The following is a 20526-nucleotide window of genomic DNA, read 5'->3' as shown; positions in this document are numbered from 1 at the left end:
CTCCCACTTTCTTTAAAGCAAGAGATGCTAGCAACATGGGATGGGCACGCTGTCTTCTCAGGGGCAGAGGGACACAGTTTGTTACTTTAGGTGGAGACCTCCTTCAGAATACTATGCTGGCACGTGCATATGAATGCTTCAGGATAGAAATTGGACCTCAAAACATTTTGGAGATCAACATCATATGCTCAAATGATGCCTAAGACATCTGATCCAGAATGGGTTGGGCCATTTTTTTTCAGCTAAAGCAAATTATAGGTAAATGAGAGGTCTGTTTGTTTTAGACAAATTGGAAATCACATAGCAGAGAAGGAAACATGCCTGCTTTTCTCCAGATTCTTCTCAAAAAATGTACCTGTGGAGCCTGGAGGATCAGTGGTGCTCGCTTGACTATATTCCCAATTATTCCCCTCATCCCATTGCTACTCCACCTCCCAAATGTTCATCAATATTTCTGATGAGACTTTACACCGAAAATGTAAATCATTCCTCACTCAAACAAATGCTGACTAACGTGTTACCTGCATCCTAATTTTTTTTGTTTTGGTTTTAGATTTCCAGGTTTACGTTTCATGTATATAGCTTTTAACTTTTCACCTGTAAGCATCAAAAGAAAGCTGTGATCATTTTAGTCAATGGATTTTTGCTTAGAGAGTCATAGAGAGATACAGCGCTGAAACAGGCCCTTTGACCCACCGAGTCTGTGCCGACCATCAACCACCCATTTATACTAATCCTACATTAATCCCATATTCCCTACCACATCCCCACCTTCCCTCAATTCTCCTACCACCTACCTATACTAGGGGCAATTTACAATGGCCAATTTACCTATCAACCTGCAAGTCTTTGGCTGTGGGAGGAAACCGGAGCACCCAGCGGAAACCCACATGGTCACAGGGAGAATTTGCAAACTTTGCACAGGCAGTACCCAGAACTGAACCTGGGTCACTGGAGCTGTGAGGCTGCAGTGCTAAACACTGAGCCACTGTGCCACCCTTATCTTCATCTTAAGTCAATAAAAGCAATACTGGCTCAATGATTGATATATGCACAGCAGCACCTCTATCTGTCAGAAACTTTGCAAATTCCTGAATTGTTTCCATCCTGTAATTGGTAGCAAAGCAAAACTGGCATTTCTATAGTACCTTTTTAACACAAAGAAACATTCCAAGGAATTTTATAGAGACATAAGCAAAAGATGAAAACTGAGCCACTGAAAGACTTGTTAAGAGGGGCGAACAAAAGTTTGGCCAAGGTGGTGAATTTTATGGTGAGTCTTAAAAGAGAAGAGGGAGGTGGAAAGGCAGCAGGGTGGGTTTTGGAAGGGAATTCCAGGGTCTGGTGCTTAGGCAACTAAAGTCACAGCTGTCAATAATGGGGCGAAGAAAGGGGACGAGCAAGAGGCCAGGGTTCAAAAGAAATAGAGAGCTTGGGGGAGGGGTGTTGTAACGCTAGAGGAAATTACAAAGTTGATGAGAGGTCATGAAGGGATTTAAGCATAAGAATGAGGCGCTGGGTATCAATTTCAGTCAGCAAGAATAGGATGATGGATGAGCAGGACTTGGTGTGGGATAAGAGTTTTGAATGAGCTGAAGATTGGGAAACCTGTTGGTGCTCATTTCTTTGTCTTATAATTGGAAAGCAGTGAACAAGGATTCACCAAGGTGAAGCTCAAAACACGGCGTTTAAAATTAAAACCCTGTTACAATAAAACCAGGTGAAGGCTGAGAAAGACCGCTAGACACCTTTCGCACCTAGTCGTAACAAGGTAATTGAGGGATATGGAGATTATACGGGAAGGTGGAGTTGAGGTAAAAGATCAACCATGATCGTGTTGAATGGCAGAGAAAGATTAAAGGGCCAAATGGCCTACTCCAGTGTCTATTTATTATGTTTTAATCCGACTGAATAGCAATTTCTTTCACGGAACCAGTTATATTACAAGTGGCTTATTTGCTTTTTCTCTCAATTTGTCTGGATCTGTAAGAAACTTATGGTAGTTTCACTCAAAATGTGAATAACTGAATTTAACAAATGTGTTAAAAGAACATGCTATTCAGTCAGGAAATACAACTACAGATGTTAAATGTTGGTACTGATAATGAAAATTAAGTCACAGTAAAATTCTGTTTCAAATGTCTCCAAAATTGGCATTGCTATAAATTGCTATCAAATAGCATCATACGTTGACAAATGATAGATACATTACTAATATGGTTACAGGAGAAGGGTTCAATTCAAATATTTCAGCAGTTCTCTCAGTGATTGACCTTGATTCAAAAAAGTTCTTCCTTCCGAAAATATGTGGTCTTGCTGTAATATTTTATTTTGTAACTTAAACCCTAATATTTACCTCTAGCATTGGAGTAAACCACTTAAGTGCAGACAAGAAAGTCTTTGTGTTTGCAGGATGAAATCTGCTGTTATTTAACAATTCTTTTAGGTAAGTTATCCAAAGAACAACAGTATTATTGTAAAGAACAAGTATATGTTTGTTCTCCTGATTTACGACTTGATGCTGCTAGGAACTTTTAATTTTAATTGAATTTCAAGTTGTGCAACCTAAATAGGGGGTGTGTGTGTGTCTGTGTGTGTCTGTGTGTGTCTGTGTCTGTGTCTGTGTCTGTGTGTGGAATAGCGGTGGTGGGGTCTGACCCGGGTTGAGGGAATGAGCAGGGTTGTATATTGTTGTTAGCATTTCAGATGCTAAGTTCAGCTTGGTTTAGAGAGATTGGAGACATTGTAAATCCAAACAGTAATGCTTCATCAATGACCTTCAATCATAAGGTCAGAAGTGAGGATGTTTGCTCATGATTGCACAATGTTCAGCACCATTCGCGACTCCTCAAATACTGAAGCAGTCAGTGTAGAAAGGCAGCAAGATCTGGACAATATCCAGGCTTGGGCTGATAAGTGGCAAGTAACATTTGCGCCACACAAGTGCCAGGCAATGTCCATCTCCAACAAGAGAGAATCTAACTATCTCCTCTTGGCATTCAATGGCATTACCATCACTGAAGCCCCCACTATTAACAACCTAGGGGCTACCATTGACCAGAAACTGAACTGGAGTAGCCATATAAATACCGTGGCTACAAGAGCAGGTCAGAGGCTAGGAATCCTGCAGCGAGTAACTCACCTCCTGACTCCCCAAAGCCTGTCCATCATCTACAAGGCACAAGTCAGGAGTGTGATGGAATACTTTCCACTTGCCTGGATGGGTGCAGCTCCAACAACACTCAAGAAGTTCAACACTATCCAGAACAAAGCAGCCCACTTGATTGGCACACCATGCACAAACAAACATTCACTCCCTCCACCACCGACACAGTGGCAGCAGCGTGTACCATCTACAAGATGCACTGCAGCAATGCACCAAGGCTCCTTAGACAGCACCTTCCAAACTCGCGACTTCTACCACTTCGAAGGACAAGAGAAGCAGATGCATGGGAACATCACCACCTGCAAGTTCCTGTCCAAGTCACACACCATCCTGACTTGGCACTATATCGCCGTTCCTTCATGGTCGCTGGGTTAAAATCCTGGAACTCCCTTCCTAACAGCACTGTGGGTGTACCTACCTCACATGGACTGCAGCGGTTCAAGAAGGCAGCTCACCACCACCTTCAAGGGAAATTAGGGATGGGCAATAAATGCTGGCATAGCCAGTGAAGCCCGTATCCCATGAATGAATTTTTAAAAAAAAATACACTTTCCATAAGCCTGTCTAGCTTCTGCTACTCATGATGCTTCTTGCTTCTCCCAAGCTATACTTACACACACACACACACACACACACACAAACATTCTGTTTTATTTTACTTACTACCCCAGCTCTCCAAGTCTTTGACATCACAGATTCAATCTGTCAGGAGGCTTCACGACTCTCCCTAATCATGTTCTTGTCAGACTGAGGAAGATCAGTAGTCTTTTCCTGAACGCTTGGTCGTTGACTTGGATGGCCTTCATTGAGGTTTGTAGTACCCGGTTTTCTCTGAACTGCGGGATCAACATCTGGTTAATCCGACTATGTGACTGACATCTTTGAGGCATAGGAATAAGGTTTCTCCTATTTAGTTTTATAGCACCTTCTGGAGTCTGTATTAAATAAGATCTCTGATGATTTTCATCTCTGGATAATTACTCCTTCTCTGCCTTGTTCTCATATCCATACCTTTTGTCCTTCCATCAACTAGGATAGGTTTCTGGTACATATCTTACTGTAATTCTGAGCATGTTGTTTCCTATAAGACTTGAACTGTTTGATAATATAGACTTCCAGCCCTGGAAGTAGCTTTTTTGGGTAAGATAGGAAGTTGAGTTTTGAGCTTCCTCCCCATCAACCGCTCAGACGGTGCTAATCCACACAGCAGCAGATCAGTAGTTTAACAGTGCAGTTTGAAAATCTTCATTTTTCTTCAGCAACACTTTAATAGTTGGATTCCTCTTTCAGATTCACCATTAGATTGAGGCTATCTCCGAGAACTTGTGAGATGTATGAATCCAGATTTTCCCGCAAATTGCGTGAAGTATTTGTATGCAAATTGTGGTCCTTTATCGGACACAACCTAGTCAGGAATGCCATGCATTGCAAAGATCCCCTGTAAAACTCGAATGACAGATTTGGTAGTCGTTGTATACACCTTTTGACTATTTTTCAAGATGGATTGAAGTTAGGATTTTCGCATGAAACAAAAATAGATCCATCCCTAGACATTTCCACAGTCTGGTTGGAAATGGTCTCGATCTAAGGGGTTCCCTCTGGTCTGGTCTGTGCACACTGCATATCTGGCAATTAGAGATTATTTGTTTATATCTATGGATATCCCTGGCCACCAGATAGACGACTGAGCCTGTGCTCCATATTTCATGATAAACATGTGACCCTGATGTATTCTTTCCAAGAGATCTGTCGGAGTGAGGCTGGAATTACCGGTCTGTCATTATACACTAGCAAATCATCCACAATAGTGAAGTGCTTCCTGAACTTGAAGAAAATTTTCATCACTGTACCACTGGAACATTGCTGAGGCCAACCTGGTGTGCAGAGAAGGTGCAAATTGACTGTAAAGCACAAAGCACTCCAAGCATGAACATTAAAAAGAAACAGTGGGTAGGCACAGTAGAAACAACCTAAAAAAAAAAAACAATTAAAATAACCAAATAAAAAATAAAAAAAATAACTAAACATAAAAAGCAGGGGGTCGGGGTGGGGAGGGCGGCATCATGCTCTGAAATTATTGAACTGAATGTTCAGTCTAGCAGACTGTAGCATGCCTAATTGTCTCATTTACCGATTAGGCATGCTACAGCTTGCCGGACTGAACATTGAGTTCAATCATTTCAGAGCATGACGGGCACCCCCTTTTTATGTTTAGTTTTTTTTTTTATTTGGTTATTTTATTTTAGTTTTTTTTTAGTTTGTTTGGTTTGTTTCTAATGTGCCTTCCCACTGTTTCTATTTTTTTTTAATGTTTGTCCTTGCAGCGCTTTGTGCTTTACAGTCAATTCACACCCTCTCTGTACTAACGCTTTGTCTTTCAGCACACCATTAACATATGCTTGCCTTTGTTCCATGACCTTTTGGTCAGTTATTCTCTGTGACCTTGTCCTATCAACACCTTTTTTTTTTAATCTCTTGCCCCACCCCCCGCTTTACTTGCTTAAAACCTTTTACATTTCTAATATTTGTCAGTTCTGATGAAGGGTCACTGGCATGAAATGTTAACTCTACTTCTCTCTCCACAGATGCTGCCAGACCTGCTGAGTATTTCCAGCATTTCTTGTTTTTATTTGAGATTTCCAGCATCTGCAGTATTTTGCTTTTATTTACCTTGTGTGCAGTATTCGAATGCATTCCTCATTGCGTTTCTGAGCATAACAAATTTTTTGGAGCTTTTGTGAACTTGCCGGCCATTGCAAAGCAGTGGGCCGTGAGTACAACTCAATCTCATCAACGAAGTTAACAGCCTGTTGTGTAGGATAGTCAACAGTAGTTGGTAGTGAAGGGTTATAATGTGCGAAGATATCTGGCAAAATCAGCATTTCTTACTCCTTCGAAATGCTTGCTCTTGATGTGCATTCCAATACCATGCTTGATCTTTAAGAATTGTCTTAAGGGATCAGTAACTTGTGCTAGATTGGGCAAAGGTTTTGCCAAGGAATCGTTGAAGATCTTGGGACAGAAGTAGGAATTAGAAATTCACTAATGGCTCTCATAGTTTGCGGATCTGCCATTATGCCCTTGCTACTAACAATGCGTCCGAAGAAACGACAAGACGTTTGCGAATTCACACTTTTCATTAAGCATCAGGTCTTCTTCTTGTAAATGATTCAAAACCTCGCTAACTCTCAGGTCATGTTCTTCAATGGATTTACCATGAACTAAGATATCATCCATATGGCATATAACTCCTTTAAAGCCCTGTAAACTGTTTGACATAGTCCTTTGGAATATTTCTGGTGTAGATGTTATACCGAATGGTAAACGATTAAAACAAATTCTTCCAAACGGAGTGATGAAGGTTGGCAGTAAACTTGACTTCTTATCCAATGGGAATTGCCAAAAGCTGCTATTCACGTTGAGTTTTGTGAACATAATACTCTTGCTTTCATCTAATGAGGACATTGAATGATTTTCCCGATCACATCATCAGCTACTGCACCTATTCAGTACAGCAAAGCGTTTACTTGTTCAGTTCCAGACTCACTTTGCAGCTGGGAGCTATTCTGTATCTTTAAAATCTTCTCCTCCACAGAGACCAATTCTGAATCTGGTTAGTTCCTTCCAAATTCTCAAACCTTTCTGGCATTGAATATTTTGGATCTATATCCTTCCTAAACTTTGTAGTTGTTTTCTTTCTTTTATGAATTTTTATTCTCGCAATGGAAGTTTTCCAGCAACTGTTTGAGGTTTCACATGCTTCACCATCGCAGTCTCCTTGAGTAATGGCAGCCGACTTCGGATCCGTCCTTAATGAGGATTCAGCATTTCCCTGTTTTGCCTGTCCAGTGCGCTGTTAGACCACGTTTCTACCCTTTTCTAAAGGTTGCTGACCTGATCCTCGACCTTCACTCGGTTCTGTAACTTAATGCCTGCATTCACTAGACCTGGATTTTTCTCACATTCCGACATGCTTCTATGGTGCAGCCTGAATGCGACTGACTCACCATGTCTTTTCATTGTCTACAGAGCAGCTGTGGAGCTCTTCACAGCCTCTCTGCGAGATCTGCAATATTTTGGCGCCATTGTACCAGGTTAGGCTTCTCAAAATCTTCTGGGTGTGTTTACCGCTGCCACCATATTGTATATTGTTGCTAGTATTTCAGATGTTAGGTTGAGCTTGATTTACAGGGATCTTGCAATCATTGTCGATCTAAATAGTAACACGTTTATGATATTTACATGGACTATATACACTTTCCATAAGCCTGTCTAGCTTCTGATACGCATGATGCTTCTTGCTTCTCCCAAGCCTATTACACGTGATCTCTATGTCATTATCGCAGTGGGAGGTGTTACTCCCACTGTCCCAAAAATCAACCTTTTCAGACCTTTATAATATAGGGGAGGGGGGGGGGATGAGTAGTGGTGAGCGTTTGTATCTGATCACGGGGTGGCTGGTGTGATCCCTGATGCTGGGGAGGGTCTGAACCTAGTCACATTGGGGTGTGGGGTGGGGGGGGGGGGGTGAGGGGTATTCTGAAGGGGGCAGAGTTGATCCCAGGGATGGAGGTAAGCTTGGGTAGGAGGAGGGGGAAGCACTCCTGGCCCATGAGCAGTGGTTTTTCTCTGAAGCTGTTCTCGCCTCCCTTAAGCTGAGTGTTTCCTGAGGCCTGAGAAACCCAGCTGGCCAGGGCTAAACCTGTAGGGGGAGTTAAATGTAAGGCTCCCAGCCACATTATAATATTTAAATTAACAACCAACCTCCTGGGAGCTGGTAGTCTTCTTGCACCCTGTCCTGCCTCCATTAAACCCAGAAGTGGGTGGATTGTAATTGAGTTGGAGATTTATAACATTTTAGCAGCTCACATGACCCAACCCACCAATTCATTGGGTTAAAATTACTGAATCACAGACAGTTAATTACTTCCATAAATTGTATTTAGAGCTGTTACAGTAAATCAAAATTAATTTTTACCCAGCTCAATCACTTCATTTTAGACCATTGGCATAGATTATGAATGGATCCATCAATTACTTTATTGTGCAGAGTCTGTGTTTTTAAATTCCTATTTTATCCTCACTTAGGCTTGAATTAATATTGCAGCCAGGTCCAATGATGCTATCGGGACTTGAGATGCATATGCATGTCTTTGGTGCCTGCTCAGGATCCTGGTGATTTTCCAATGAGCATATATCCTGGGTGATTTTAACTATCCACCTGTCCTGTGGTGGGATTAGAATTGTCCCCATGCATTAAAATCCCAGCTTCAGGAACTGCAAAATTACAACAATATTAACTGAAAGATAAGATATGTCTAAATTGTAATGGAGAAATCATTTTAGAACAAACATGTGGACCACAATCTAATTTTGTTAATTGGTCAAAAATAAACTAAAACCCGCTGACTTCTGCATTTAAATCGACGCATTCAGCTGCATGCTTGCATCTCCCTCAGGAAAGGCTTGTTGCCAATTAACATGTTAATTTCTCAATTAGTGTGATATTTCCAACACTCTTTTGAGTTTAATGTCGAGTACATAGGTTTCCTGGGCTTACTCATAAGTCGTCAGACTTCTTCTGCATGGAGATAAAAGACATGAATTAGTCTTGAAAAGGTGTTGCAAGCTATCATTTTGAAGACAATCGTATTTCACTTATTGTTGAAACCAAGGTGAACATGACATGTATGGCGTATGCTATGTGGATGGCTTATATTTCATTGTGTTGCCAGGAACTTGGGAGCTCCCCATCTCAGACAGCCAGCGATACCGCAACTCCACTGATCTCCAGTGCCTCCTGTTCTGCAGTTGTTAGTTGCGAAATGTGTGGAAAGCCACCTCCAGTTCTCTCCTCTCTTCCCTGCAAGGAGGGAAAGAATCGACCTACGAGTAAATGTAATGGCATGTGTTCAGCCATGGAGTGCATTTGGTGAGGGTGACTTTGAAGGGGAGGCATGTAAATGCATAAGGATAAGGTTGAATAGGAATGGTGGATGGATATATGGGAATGTGAGAAAATGCATAGATAAAGAAGAATGGTGCACCTGAAAGGTAAGTGGTGTGAGAAGCAATATGATGGAGTAGGTTTGAGAAGACAGAGTGAGGGATTGGGGAATGTGTACAGCAGAATGCAGGTGAAAATGCAATTATACTCACCTTTCCTAACCTGCTTAGGTCATTAAATCACTTCCTGCACTGAATCCAGGAGCATGGCTCTATGCTCCTGCTGCTGACCTCCTATGCCACCCACAACCATGCTAGCTTAGTGTCAGTAGCAGGTTTCTTTGACCCACTGCTCCCTGACCACTCACAACCCCAAACAGGGGGTTCAAGGGAAGTGTCATTAAAGAGGGGCGCAGATTTGAGTGTCCTGTTTCCATTCAGAGAGTTCTTCCTTGATTGGTTCAAACTCCTAATTCCTTCAAACTGCATCTTTTGATTGATTGTTTAAATACTAGAATTGATGTTGGGTCTTACGAGACCACATCACACCTGCTGCCACTGATTGCATGGGAAACCTGGAAGTAAAATTATAGTGTGGCTAAGTTAGAAAGCCACGAACAAATGGGCTGAACTTAATTTTGGGCTTCCCATGCGATATCAGATGCCCCCATAGTGTGAACAGTTCAATGAAGAGGAAACACTGGAGAAATGTAGCATTAATGGATGCTGAGCAGGAGAGAATATCATAGAAATAAACACAATAGCAAATCATATAAAAAAAGGTGAATTCTGAACATCACTTCAAGTTAAACCTCATCACTGAAACTAGAGGACACAGTCTCAAACTTGAAAAACAGAAATGTACGACAAATGTCAATAAGTTCTCACACAAACTGTGATGAGCACATGAAATATTGGAGAAATGCTGGAATCATTTAAGAAACAGCTTCACAGACTGGCTATAGTTTCCAGCTTTCTGGAAAGGCTAGAATTGCTCAATGTCCTTTTTCAGTTATGTCTTGTAATATTGGAGCATATGATTAAAAGCGGTATTTATAAAAAAAAAAATCGCAAACCTCAGTGCAACTCATCTAATCTACTGTTGGCATTATCACAGGACGTTAGTAAACTAGTTAGAGCTAAAAGAGGTACATTTGCTGTTAATGAACGTGCAGATGTACTACTGCCAAGGAAATATTTTACTGAATTACATTTGGTGCTTTCACAAAGAAAGAAGTTGTTTACTGAAGCACTTCACCGCTCCTACATGACAGTCATCCTTACCTGCAGGCCTACGTTGTCTGCCTGCCCTCCTTTTACTAATTGAGAGATGAAGAGGCCACAGTTAAACTCCAAACCACCTCGCACACTCAGGCCAAGTCCTTCAGGATGTGTTCTGTCTAAACGCACCTCTTTCAGTTTCCTTCAGGGATTAAAAAAAAAAGACATTGAATTTCAATGGTGAGTAAAATTGAATTTATATAAGAGCCAATTCCCTGTTTGTACACTGGGAAAGCATGTTTGCACATCCTGAAGTTATACATAAAGCCTTGGGCATACATTTCAGAGGAAGTGGACAATTACGGGAGCAGTTTCTTTGAGCTTCAATTCCCAACTTTGTATTATTATTAGTGAGTTGAAGCGTTTGCTCCCATTTCCTGTGTAAGCTTCATTAAAGACTTAGATTTAATGCAAAACTATTTAAATCAACCTCAAGTCTAGTTTTCTATTATTTGTTCTGGTTTCCTCTTTTTCTTTTTGTTACCATTTGGAATAGGAACAGGCAAAGCTCCATGCTCACAGGAGCTCTTAAATAGCCTACTGGAAAGGTTTGTTGTAATGTTTGAAGTAACTGTTTTTATGTTATCATATTTTCCTGAATCAGATTTTTTAAAATTAAACTATACAAATTTGGGGTGGGGGGGAGGGGAGAAAAGAGAAATGGCAGACTTTTCTTGTAAGCTTGCTGATTAAATTGATGTTAGAGTTTGTACAAAATGCATGTCCTACACCATCCTACACACCTTGCAAAATTACTTGTCAATGACCCAGGAAACATATCAAACATGACAGAGCTTTGTTATCTACAGTAAACTTGCAACAGAGGAACAGCAATATCAGGTGTTAGCAAGATCATTACTGCTCACACTTCTATATATATTGTTACGAAAGTGCTTTTCTTTTGTAAAATATGTTTTAAGGACTTATAGAATTTTGGACACTGGTTCATTTGGAACCTTGAAGAGTTGATGATCTTTGAATTTGTTTTTTAAAATAAGGTTTTTAGACTTGGCTTGTAAACAAGTCTTACTGGAAGGCACTTGTCTGTGGACAATCACCCAGCACGGGTTGTTTTTGACTTGGGGAGATGTTTACAAAGAAGTAACAGGTCAATATTTCTAGAGGTCAGGAGGCTTGACTTCTGGAATGTTTTTAGTTTCATTTTTAATCGTTAAAAAAGATAGTTGTGTTTTGCCTGCCAAGAAGACCCAGCTCTGTCTCTCTCTCTTGAAAAGAAATCCTACATACACTGTGTCAGTTTCTTATTTCTTCCTGTATTTGAAGAAACCCTGCGTATCAAATGTGCGGGAATTGAAACCTTTGTTGCCGCATTTCTGCTGCAAGACCTATCTGAAGCCTCTGTAGCTGCATTTCTTGGAAAGTCTACCCAAACTGATCTTCAATATCACCTGGAAAGAACTGTTCTAGGAAGATCCCAGTGACAGCCGTCTATACGCATTTGGGACGCCAAACCAAAACAAAGGAAATCTTTCCATACTTGAAGGAAAAAAAAAAGGTATAAGAAGGTATTCAGCCAAAGAGTTTTTTTGCTGTTCTTTTGTAACAGCGCTAAACAAGAATCCCTTTTATTTTTCCAGTTAACCGGTATATGTACGTGTGTGTGTGTGAGGGGGCTAAGGTAAACAAAAAGGAGCTTTAACTGCAATCTGTGTGTCTATGTTTTACTTCATTATTGGTTAAGATGTGTTTTATGATAAATTGATAATTTTGTTTATTAAAGAAACTTAGTTGGTGTGTTTTATTGTGGGGAAAATAGAATATATGATTGACCGTATTGGTAAGTGGGAAAATTTAAATATATGTTGTGACCTGTGGAGAAGTGGGACTAGAACAAACAGTGCACTCCTCCCACCTCGGTTGTAACAACATAATATATTCCCAATCAGCACAATATCAGATACTGTTCTTCACACTGGTCAGTCAAAAATGGTAGCCCAAGGAATTTTTATTAAAAAAAAGTGGAGCAATGTCATTGGCCTTGGATATTACCTATGTTTCTTACCTATGTAATTAATTATCTCTTACATTTCATAAAGTCTATGATATACAGCAAGATGGTGGCAAAAATGTACCAGGTTGGGGATAGCTCTCTGCATTGAGTAGCACTGGGAAAGGAGACAATTGTGGAAAACAGCAACGTGGTGGCAGTTCTGGAATTTGGTAGCACTGAGGACAGCACTCTTGGAATTTGCGAAGGTTGCTTGAGGCTTCTGGAATTGTGCAGCATTTGGTTGAGCATCCCGGGATTCTGCAACAATAGTGTGGACCACTGGAATGTAGGAAGCAGGAGTTTGGGGACATTTGAGGAGTGGAGATAGAATGTGCAGCATACCTATTTGGGGCTTCCTGGGCCTGGCACGTCTGTGGACTGTGTACCTGGTTATAGCAGGAATCTCTGTGTGATGTACCAAGATCTGGCATTACCACAGGGAAGGTCACCAGATTCTGACAGCATCGTGGTGATCCTAGGCTTGGCAGCACGAGAGGTGGAATCCTGTAGTCTGACAGTACTGAAAGTAGCTTTAAAAATCCTGGGTGTCTGAAGAGGAGACTCCTATCAAATTTCAATAATGTCAAGCGTTTTGAAATAATCATAGTAATGAGGTAATTATTAGAAACGGAAAAACACGGAGGACACAAACAAACTGTGAAGCTGGTTGTAGCTTGGAACATTAATAGGTTAGGAGACAATTCAACTTATTAGTATTCGTGGGATCTGTGTTTGTGTGCAAATTGGCTACCACACTGCCTCCATTTATAACAATCATTGCACTTCAAGGCTGTGAAATTTGATAACCCTGAAAAGAGGTGTGAAAATGGTGATGTTCAATTAAACCGTACCCATTGCTTCCAATGAAACTTTGAGCTGCCTATCAATTTAAATCATTGTAGAGTGCAGCCAGTGCTAAGCTAGCTGTTGAGGGGCTTCACAAAACTGAGAGGCCAGCTTCAATTAAAGCTATCTGGCACTACCTAAAGCCAACCAGCACTTCTTAAAGGGGAGGTGCATTTCAGCTGCAGCAGGTGTTGAAAGTCATTCAAAAAGTGATTTTGACATGGGAAAGACACAAGAATGGCACCACATGACAGAGAGCGGGCTGTAAAATTTTCTGGTTCTGCACTGGAGCCTTTGGTGTAGGAGGTAAAGAGGAGGAAAGATGTCTTCTAGCTACAGGAGGCCAGGGGACTCTCCAGATGAACTTTCAGAAGGCAGTGGCACCAGAAAGCCATGGCAGCCAATGTCAGGAGCCTTGCCCCAAAGATCTGGATGCAATGCCACAAGAAGTTCAGTTACCTCACGAGCGAACAAAGTCAGTAAATGTATCTTCAAATTCCATATCCCACCAACTGTATCAAAAGCCTCTCACACTGCTCAATGCACCACACCCCATCATTTACCTACCAACAACCTGTATCAATCAGCAGTCATACCTAACGTCTATAGCTTCACCTCCCCCTTGCACACTTAGCAGTGCTGCAAGTCTCACACTCACATCTCAGCTTGCACATAACTGCCAACCATTTCACTATGACAGCCACATCACTCAAACATGTTGCATCACACTCACTGATATACTTCCCTCTCTCTTGCAGGACGTGTTGGTGCACAACCAGAGGCAGCAACACCTAACCAGCAGGAGGCAGGCACAGCTGTATGTCCTTAACCCTATGGAGGGAACAGTGCTCATTGGAGTGGCCATGAGTGAGGCCATGGCCAGCAGTGGGACTGAAACCATTGAAGGTGATGGTGTACTTGTACCTGTTGTGTGATTGCCTTCAAGATCTTAGTATACTAATAAACCAAATACCAGGATATAGTCATGTGACTCAGAGCCAGAGTCACTCTGCTACTGTAACATCCACAGGCAGGTTCTGTAAATAGGTAGCTCTGCACTGTATAATAGTTTAGCTGTTTAATAAACCTGTTTGAGATCTTCAACAGCCTGGACTCAACACATCGCATTTATGTTGCATCAGACAACATAAAAAGCTTCTCATTACATGATGGCAGCTGTGGTGTGAAGACAGAATCCAAGATTGAAGACCACAGGGAAAACAGTTTTAAAAACTACCTTTCTACAGCTGAGAGAGAGAAAATAAAAAAAACTGTCCCAAACAGGGAAAGAAGATGACACTAACCTCAAGCTATAGAAGACAGAGCTGCACCACATGCTGCAAATCAACCACTGTCAGCTGGTGAGTAGGTGTGCCGGTGGTAGAAGAATCCCAGTTTTTAAAAAAGCCTTGAAGTGCTTGAAAAAGATCGATTCTCTTCAAAGGCTCAGTGGGAGATAAAAGCAGGGAAGACCAGACTCCTCTCTCTGGCTGATCAGGTCGGCACCATTGCAGGAGGCGTCAGATGGTGAAAAGTGCAAGAATCCCCCATTCATGCAGCTCAGAGCTAAAGCTATGAAAAGAAACCCAATGAACCCTGCTGCAGAACCTTCATTCACTCAGCCAGAGTTTAAAAAGCCCATAAAACCACTCATGTGTGAAGAATTGCCGATTGAACAGCTGTATAAACACACTCTAGCAAAAAAAAAACTTGAAATGTCTTTTGCACAGCTGTATAAACAGACAGACTAGAGTGTTGGAAGCTAGATAAACAGACAGGCTGCTCCTGTCAATCAAACCAGCCAGTCTGAAGATTTATTTTTAAAGGGAAGACAGTAGAGTCATAAAGCAAGTTTTAAAGCAAAAGAACAGCAGGAAGATGGATACCAAATTTCCCAGCATGAACTGGAAGGCCATCGATCCTACCTGAGTTCCAATTGTTCAAACAAAGAATACAGTTGTGCTTTACAAACCAAGTAATTACAGAACCAGAAGGACAGGCTGTAAATACACTAATAGCAATTCGAAGTGAGGGATTGCACAGAATCAATACCTCAGGCTTATCTGATGAGGACCAGAAAGATCCCACAACGCTATGGAAAGTGCGAGAAAATTACCTCCGATTATGAGTGAATTTCAAATTCACCACCTGGAATGATGTCCTACAAGCAACAGCCAGAGTAATCAATAGACCAGTTCATCAGTAGATGCCATAGCAAGGGCAACAAATGCAATTTTTCAGAAGCTGAGCTGTCAGACTGAACAAATGGAGCTGGTGAATGTATCAATACCCATTGAAGCATTTCAGAAGGACCTCTTGGGAAAAAGGTCACAGCATTGACGCACTGCTGTAGAACAAAGAACAAAGAACAGTACAGCACAGGAACAGGCCATTCGGCCCTCGAAGCCTGCATCAATCTTGATGCCTGCCTAAACTAAAACCTTCTACACTTCCGGGGCCCATATCGCTCTATTCCCTTCCTATTCATATATTTGTCAAGATGCCTCTTAAACGTCGCTATCGTATCTGCTTTCACCACCTCCCCTGGCAGCAAGTTCCAGGCACTCACCACCCTTGCACCTTAAACCTATGTCCCCTAGTAACTGACTCTTCCACCCTGAGAAAAAGCTTCTGACTATCCACTCTGTCCATGCCGCTCATAACTTTGTAAACCTCTATCATGTCGCCCCTCCACCTCCGTCGTTCCAGCGAAAACAATCTGAGTTTATTGAACTTCTCCTCATAGCAAATGCCCTCCACACCAGGCAACATCCTGGTAAACCTCTTTTGTACCCTCTCCAAAGCCTCCACATCCTTCTGGTAGTGTGGTGACCAGATCTGTAAGATCTGACTTGTAACCTGACACATCACCTTGATGCAGTGCAACAACTGGAAGCTTTCGCCACTATTAACACATGTGCCCAAAGAAAGCTAACAAACATATTGTTATGCAGGCCCCCACCTGCCAAGAATGAGGCATATTAATTTTGCCACATGGACATGAAATTTCAAATTGTTGCTGGGAAGAAGAGAAGGCCTATTACAAGGGATTGCCATGCCCCTGGCTGGAAAGACATTTTTGCATACTAGCAGATGATGTTGGAACAAAGGAGCTATCCCCTGCTCCCAATACACAGAAGACGTGGTCAGACCAGTTTAGTCACATGAACTGAGAGTTTTAAATCGGAGAAACAGTGTTTGAAGACAGAACGCTGTTTGCTCCTGTGTTGGGAAAACCTCTCTTCTGTCTGCTTCCATCTCTTTCTCACCAACTTCAGAATCCATTTAAGACACATGAACCGCAAGAGAGAAAAGTCTCCTACAGTGAACAAGGTTGAAGAAGAATACTGGGCCCCAACAAAAAGCAAGAATTACCTACAAGCAAGGACTCTTGCTTACAGTGAGTGCGAAGAACCTTAACAACTCTTCAGATACTGCCTCAAAACGTTCCACTTTATTTTTTCTTCTGCTCTTTTCTGTCCCTATCTGCATGCTAGCGTGGGTGCGTCATATATCCATAGGTGTTAACCGAATTAGAGTTTAAGTTTAATAAATGTCACTTTTCTTCTTTAAACCTAAGAGAGCCTGCTTGTGCTCATTTCTTTGCCTTACAATTGGAAAGTGGTGAATTAGGATTCATAAAGGGGGAGCTCAAAACACAGTGTGTTTAAAATTAAACTCTGTTACAGTAAGACCAGGTGAAGGCTGAGAGGAACCCCTAGACACCTTTCTCATCTGATCGTAACAATACATTCAGGGTCAAGATTGACACCGGAGCTAGTGCAAATATTCTACCAGTCCAAATCTTCAAAGATATGTACCGGAGTTGTTGCAAATCAATGATATAACAGACGACTGCCAAGTTACCTGCGTATAATGGGTCATCCATCCCATGTAGTGGCACATTAACAATGCAATGCAGCAATGGCAAGTTGGCATGGAAACCACACACGTTCTACCTAGTAGACACGAGCAGACCAGCAGTGGCAGGACTACCAGCGTGTAAGGACCTCAATACAACAATCATCCACGAAAGCATTGCCAAGGGGAAATCTCCAAGGACCGGAACCCGCTCATAGACTCTGGTCAGCATTAAACAGTGCAGTCTGGAAACTATTTCGCACCTTCACTTCGGCTCTCTAGAGAACCGCCATCACCACAACGAGCCAGAACAGACCAAGTACTAAACCTGAAGCCCCAAGCCTTCAGACGCAGAGGATGACAATGAGGCAAAGAGCACGCAATGACCTGAAGAGGCAAAAGAGGAATGATTTGAAGAATTGTCAGTGCACAATTAAATGCTTGGTGTTGCCAGGTCATAGAATTATTACTGCACAGAAGGATTTCATTTGGCCCATTAAGTCCATACCTGCTCTCTGTAGAGCAATCCAGTCAGTCCCATTCCCCCGCTTTATCACCATAGCCCTACAATTTTATTTCCTTCAAGTTCCCATCCAATTTCCTTTTGAAATCATCAATCTTCTTTGCTTCCAACACCCTCGTAGGCTGCGCATTCCAGGTTATCATCATTCGTTGCATTAAAAAGTTCTTCCTCACATCTCCCCCTGCATCTCTTGTCCAAAACCTTAAATCTATGTCCCCTAGTCTTTGTACAATCAGCTAATGGGAACAGCTCATCTTCATCTACCTTATCTAAACCTGTCTTAATCTTGTACACCTCTATCAAATATCCCCTCAATCTCCTTTACTCCAAGGTGAATAACCTCAGCTTCTCCAACCTAATCTTGTAGCAAAAATCCCTGTCATAAAGACTGCTATCAATGTCAAGGAGCATAGAGGATTTGGCAACAACTTGACACAAGGCTTTGCATGGAGCTTGCAGCCCATCCTTCCCAAAGTGGAAATGGTGGCCAACTCCATTAGCACACTTGCAGACCCAACTATGCTGCAACATCTGATGGCTGATGTCTCAGCTTTCACTGCAGCACAAACAGAAGCCACCCAATATCTGGGTGCTGTAGTGGAAGCTGAAACTGAAGTGAGCTTGCTGCCACACATTCTCAACTTGCTCTCAAGCAAGGTCAGCTTGCTGTCATGCAAGCGCAGATTGCTGCCATCATAACTGTAAATACCAGAGCTTAAAGGGCTTGGAGGGAGTCAAATCAGTCCAACAATCTGTCCTTCCACACATTACTGGGATTGTTGAGGCGCTGTCCCAGGGGAGTGGCATTGGCACAGTGGAACATGAAACTGCTGTTTCTCTCAAGAAAACAGCATTCGTCCTTCTACCACTGCCACTCTGGCAGTGCTCTTCTTGTTGCCCGTCAGCCAGCCAGCTTAGACTGCTGCTGCCAATGCCAACATGGGGTAGCCTGGAGCCAGGCCTTCTAAGACCAGAGCTGCTCGAGGTCATCCTGCAAAGCCATTTACAGTCTCCTCCACAAAAAGTCAGCAGCCTTCCACCAACCACGCACTGGATAGGAGCACAAGGACAAGCAAAAGGCACATGGAAGACAAGCAGCAAGGTGATTAGTTGATGTTTATATGCAATATGGAATGGTTTGATGTATAAATTTGGTTTTGAATGTTTATTTTGTGGTGCCTTTTATTTTTGCATCATAGCCAAGAGAATGCTGTGATGGTCAGTAGCAGAGGAAAGATAATTTGTGGGATTGTTGGTAAATGAGGCATTGGAGTTGCATTTACTGGTTTTGCAGTCAGATGAACCAATCACCGCCAGCCCAGTCAGGAAGGGACAATGTTAGTTGTCTCCTCCCTACCTCTTACTCCCTACCCTGTTCCTCGTCCTCTTCCTCCTTCTCAGTTGGTCACCATGTAGTTGGTGGCAATAGCTGTCCCCTCAAGATGGCGATGTTCTGCAGTATGCAGCAGACCACTACGAATCTTAACACATGCTCTGTCAAGTATGGCAGGGCTCCTCCAGAATGGTCCAGGCAGTGGAAACATTAAGTACCCCAATGATATCCTTTATTACATTGCATCTGGCAGCATAGTTTTTGTTAAAACCGTGCTGCGCACATGTGCATGGACTGCACAAATGTCACGAGCCATGTTGTCAAAGGACAGTACTTGTCGCCCAGTAGCCACCTTGTAGTTTGTCGTGGTGGCTCAAATGTAGAAGGCACAGCGTATTGCTACAGAATGAAGGCATTATGATTGCTGCCAGGATACCGAACATTGACCTGCATGATATGTTGTGTATGCTCACACACAAACTGAGTGATGAGGGAGTGAAATCCCTTTCTGTCACTGCGTATAATGGATCATCCATTCCGTGCAGTGGCACATTAACAATGCAATGCAGCAATGGCATGGAAACCACAAATGTTCTACCTAGTAGACACGAGCAGACCAGCAGTGGCAGGACTACCAGCGTGTAAAGGACCTCAATACCACTGCCAAGGGGAAATCTCCAAGGACCGGAACCCGCTCATAGACACTGGCCAGCATTAAACAGTGCAGTCTGGAAACTATGTCGCACCTTCACTTCTGCTCTCTAGAAAACTGCCAGCACCACAAATGAGCCAGAACAGACCAAGTACTCAACCCAAGCCTTCAGACGCAGAGGATGAAGATGAGACAAAGGACACGCAATGACCTGAAGAGGCAAAAGAGGAATGACTTGAAGCATTGTCAGTTTACTATTCGAGATGAGGTGCTGGAACTTTCCAAGAATGTCAAGGTCTCAAAGGTAGTCATCTTAAGAGGAATAGAGTATGTTAGCAGGCTGAAAGCAGAGCAACAGAGACTGAATGCAGAGAGGGAGAAACCTCAAAGAACAGCAACAGATGAGACGCAAAGTCTCCGAGCAAGATTTGTCAAACCACCGAGGCAATATATGGATTGATCCTCTATACTTGTAAAGTTCAGAATCTCTATACCTATGTAAATAATTTTGATGTTACATAATTTTATGTATTTTTACTGTTAGCATATGAGACTTATCTTTGGAAAGAAGGGGGATGTCCTGTTGTCTTTGCTGTACCACTATCAGCTCACTCTTCCAGCAATTTTTAGAGCAAAACGTTTTGAGCTGACGAGCACTGGAAAAGATCTAACTAACTGGGTATGCCACAATATGCTCTGGTCCAGCAAATTCTGGTCCTACTTTGGTGAAATGAGGAAACAACTGAAGCAAATAGATTGAAGTAGTGTGACGAATAAATTTCATAAGACAAACGAAACACCTTCAAAGAATAATGTTGAGCATGGAGGGTTCATATATTCCTCAAACCAACAAGCTCAGACTAAGCAAATATAACCCTAATGGGTTAAAAATCAAATTAAAAATTAA

The 20526-nt window shown here is 42.2% G+C and overlaps 1 protein-coding gene across 6 annotated transcripts in view; it reads right to left on the bottom strand.

The window, feature by feature from the left end:
- The window catches only part of ush1c (Usher syndrome 1C), a 309503-nt gene that overhangs the window by 229242 nt on the left and 59735 nt on the right, over window positions 1-20526 (bottom strand). For all 6 annotated transcript variants that reach the window (XM_068046233.1, XM_068046236.1, XM_068046237.1 and 3 more), the window contains exon 4: window positions 10397-10535. In XM_068046233.1, the coding sequence (XP_067902334.1) occupies window positions 10397-10535 (139 nt within the window). The remainder of the gene's footprint in view (window positions 1-10396; window positions 10536-20526) is intronic.

This window comes from Heterodontus francisci, chromosome 14 (assembly GCF_036365525.1).
Source record: "Heterodontus francisci isolate sHetFra1 chromosome 14, sHetFra1.hap1, whole genome shotgun sequence".
Lineage (NCBI taxonomy): Eukaryota > Metazoa > Chordata > Chondrichthyes > Heterodontiformes > Heterodontidae > Heterodontus > Heterodontus francisci.
This window is presented reverse-complemented; position numbering and strand designations above follow the sequence as displayed.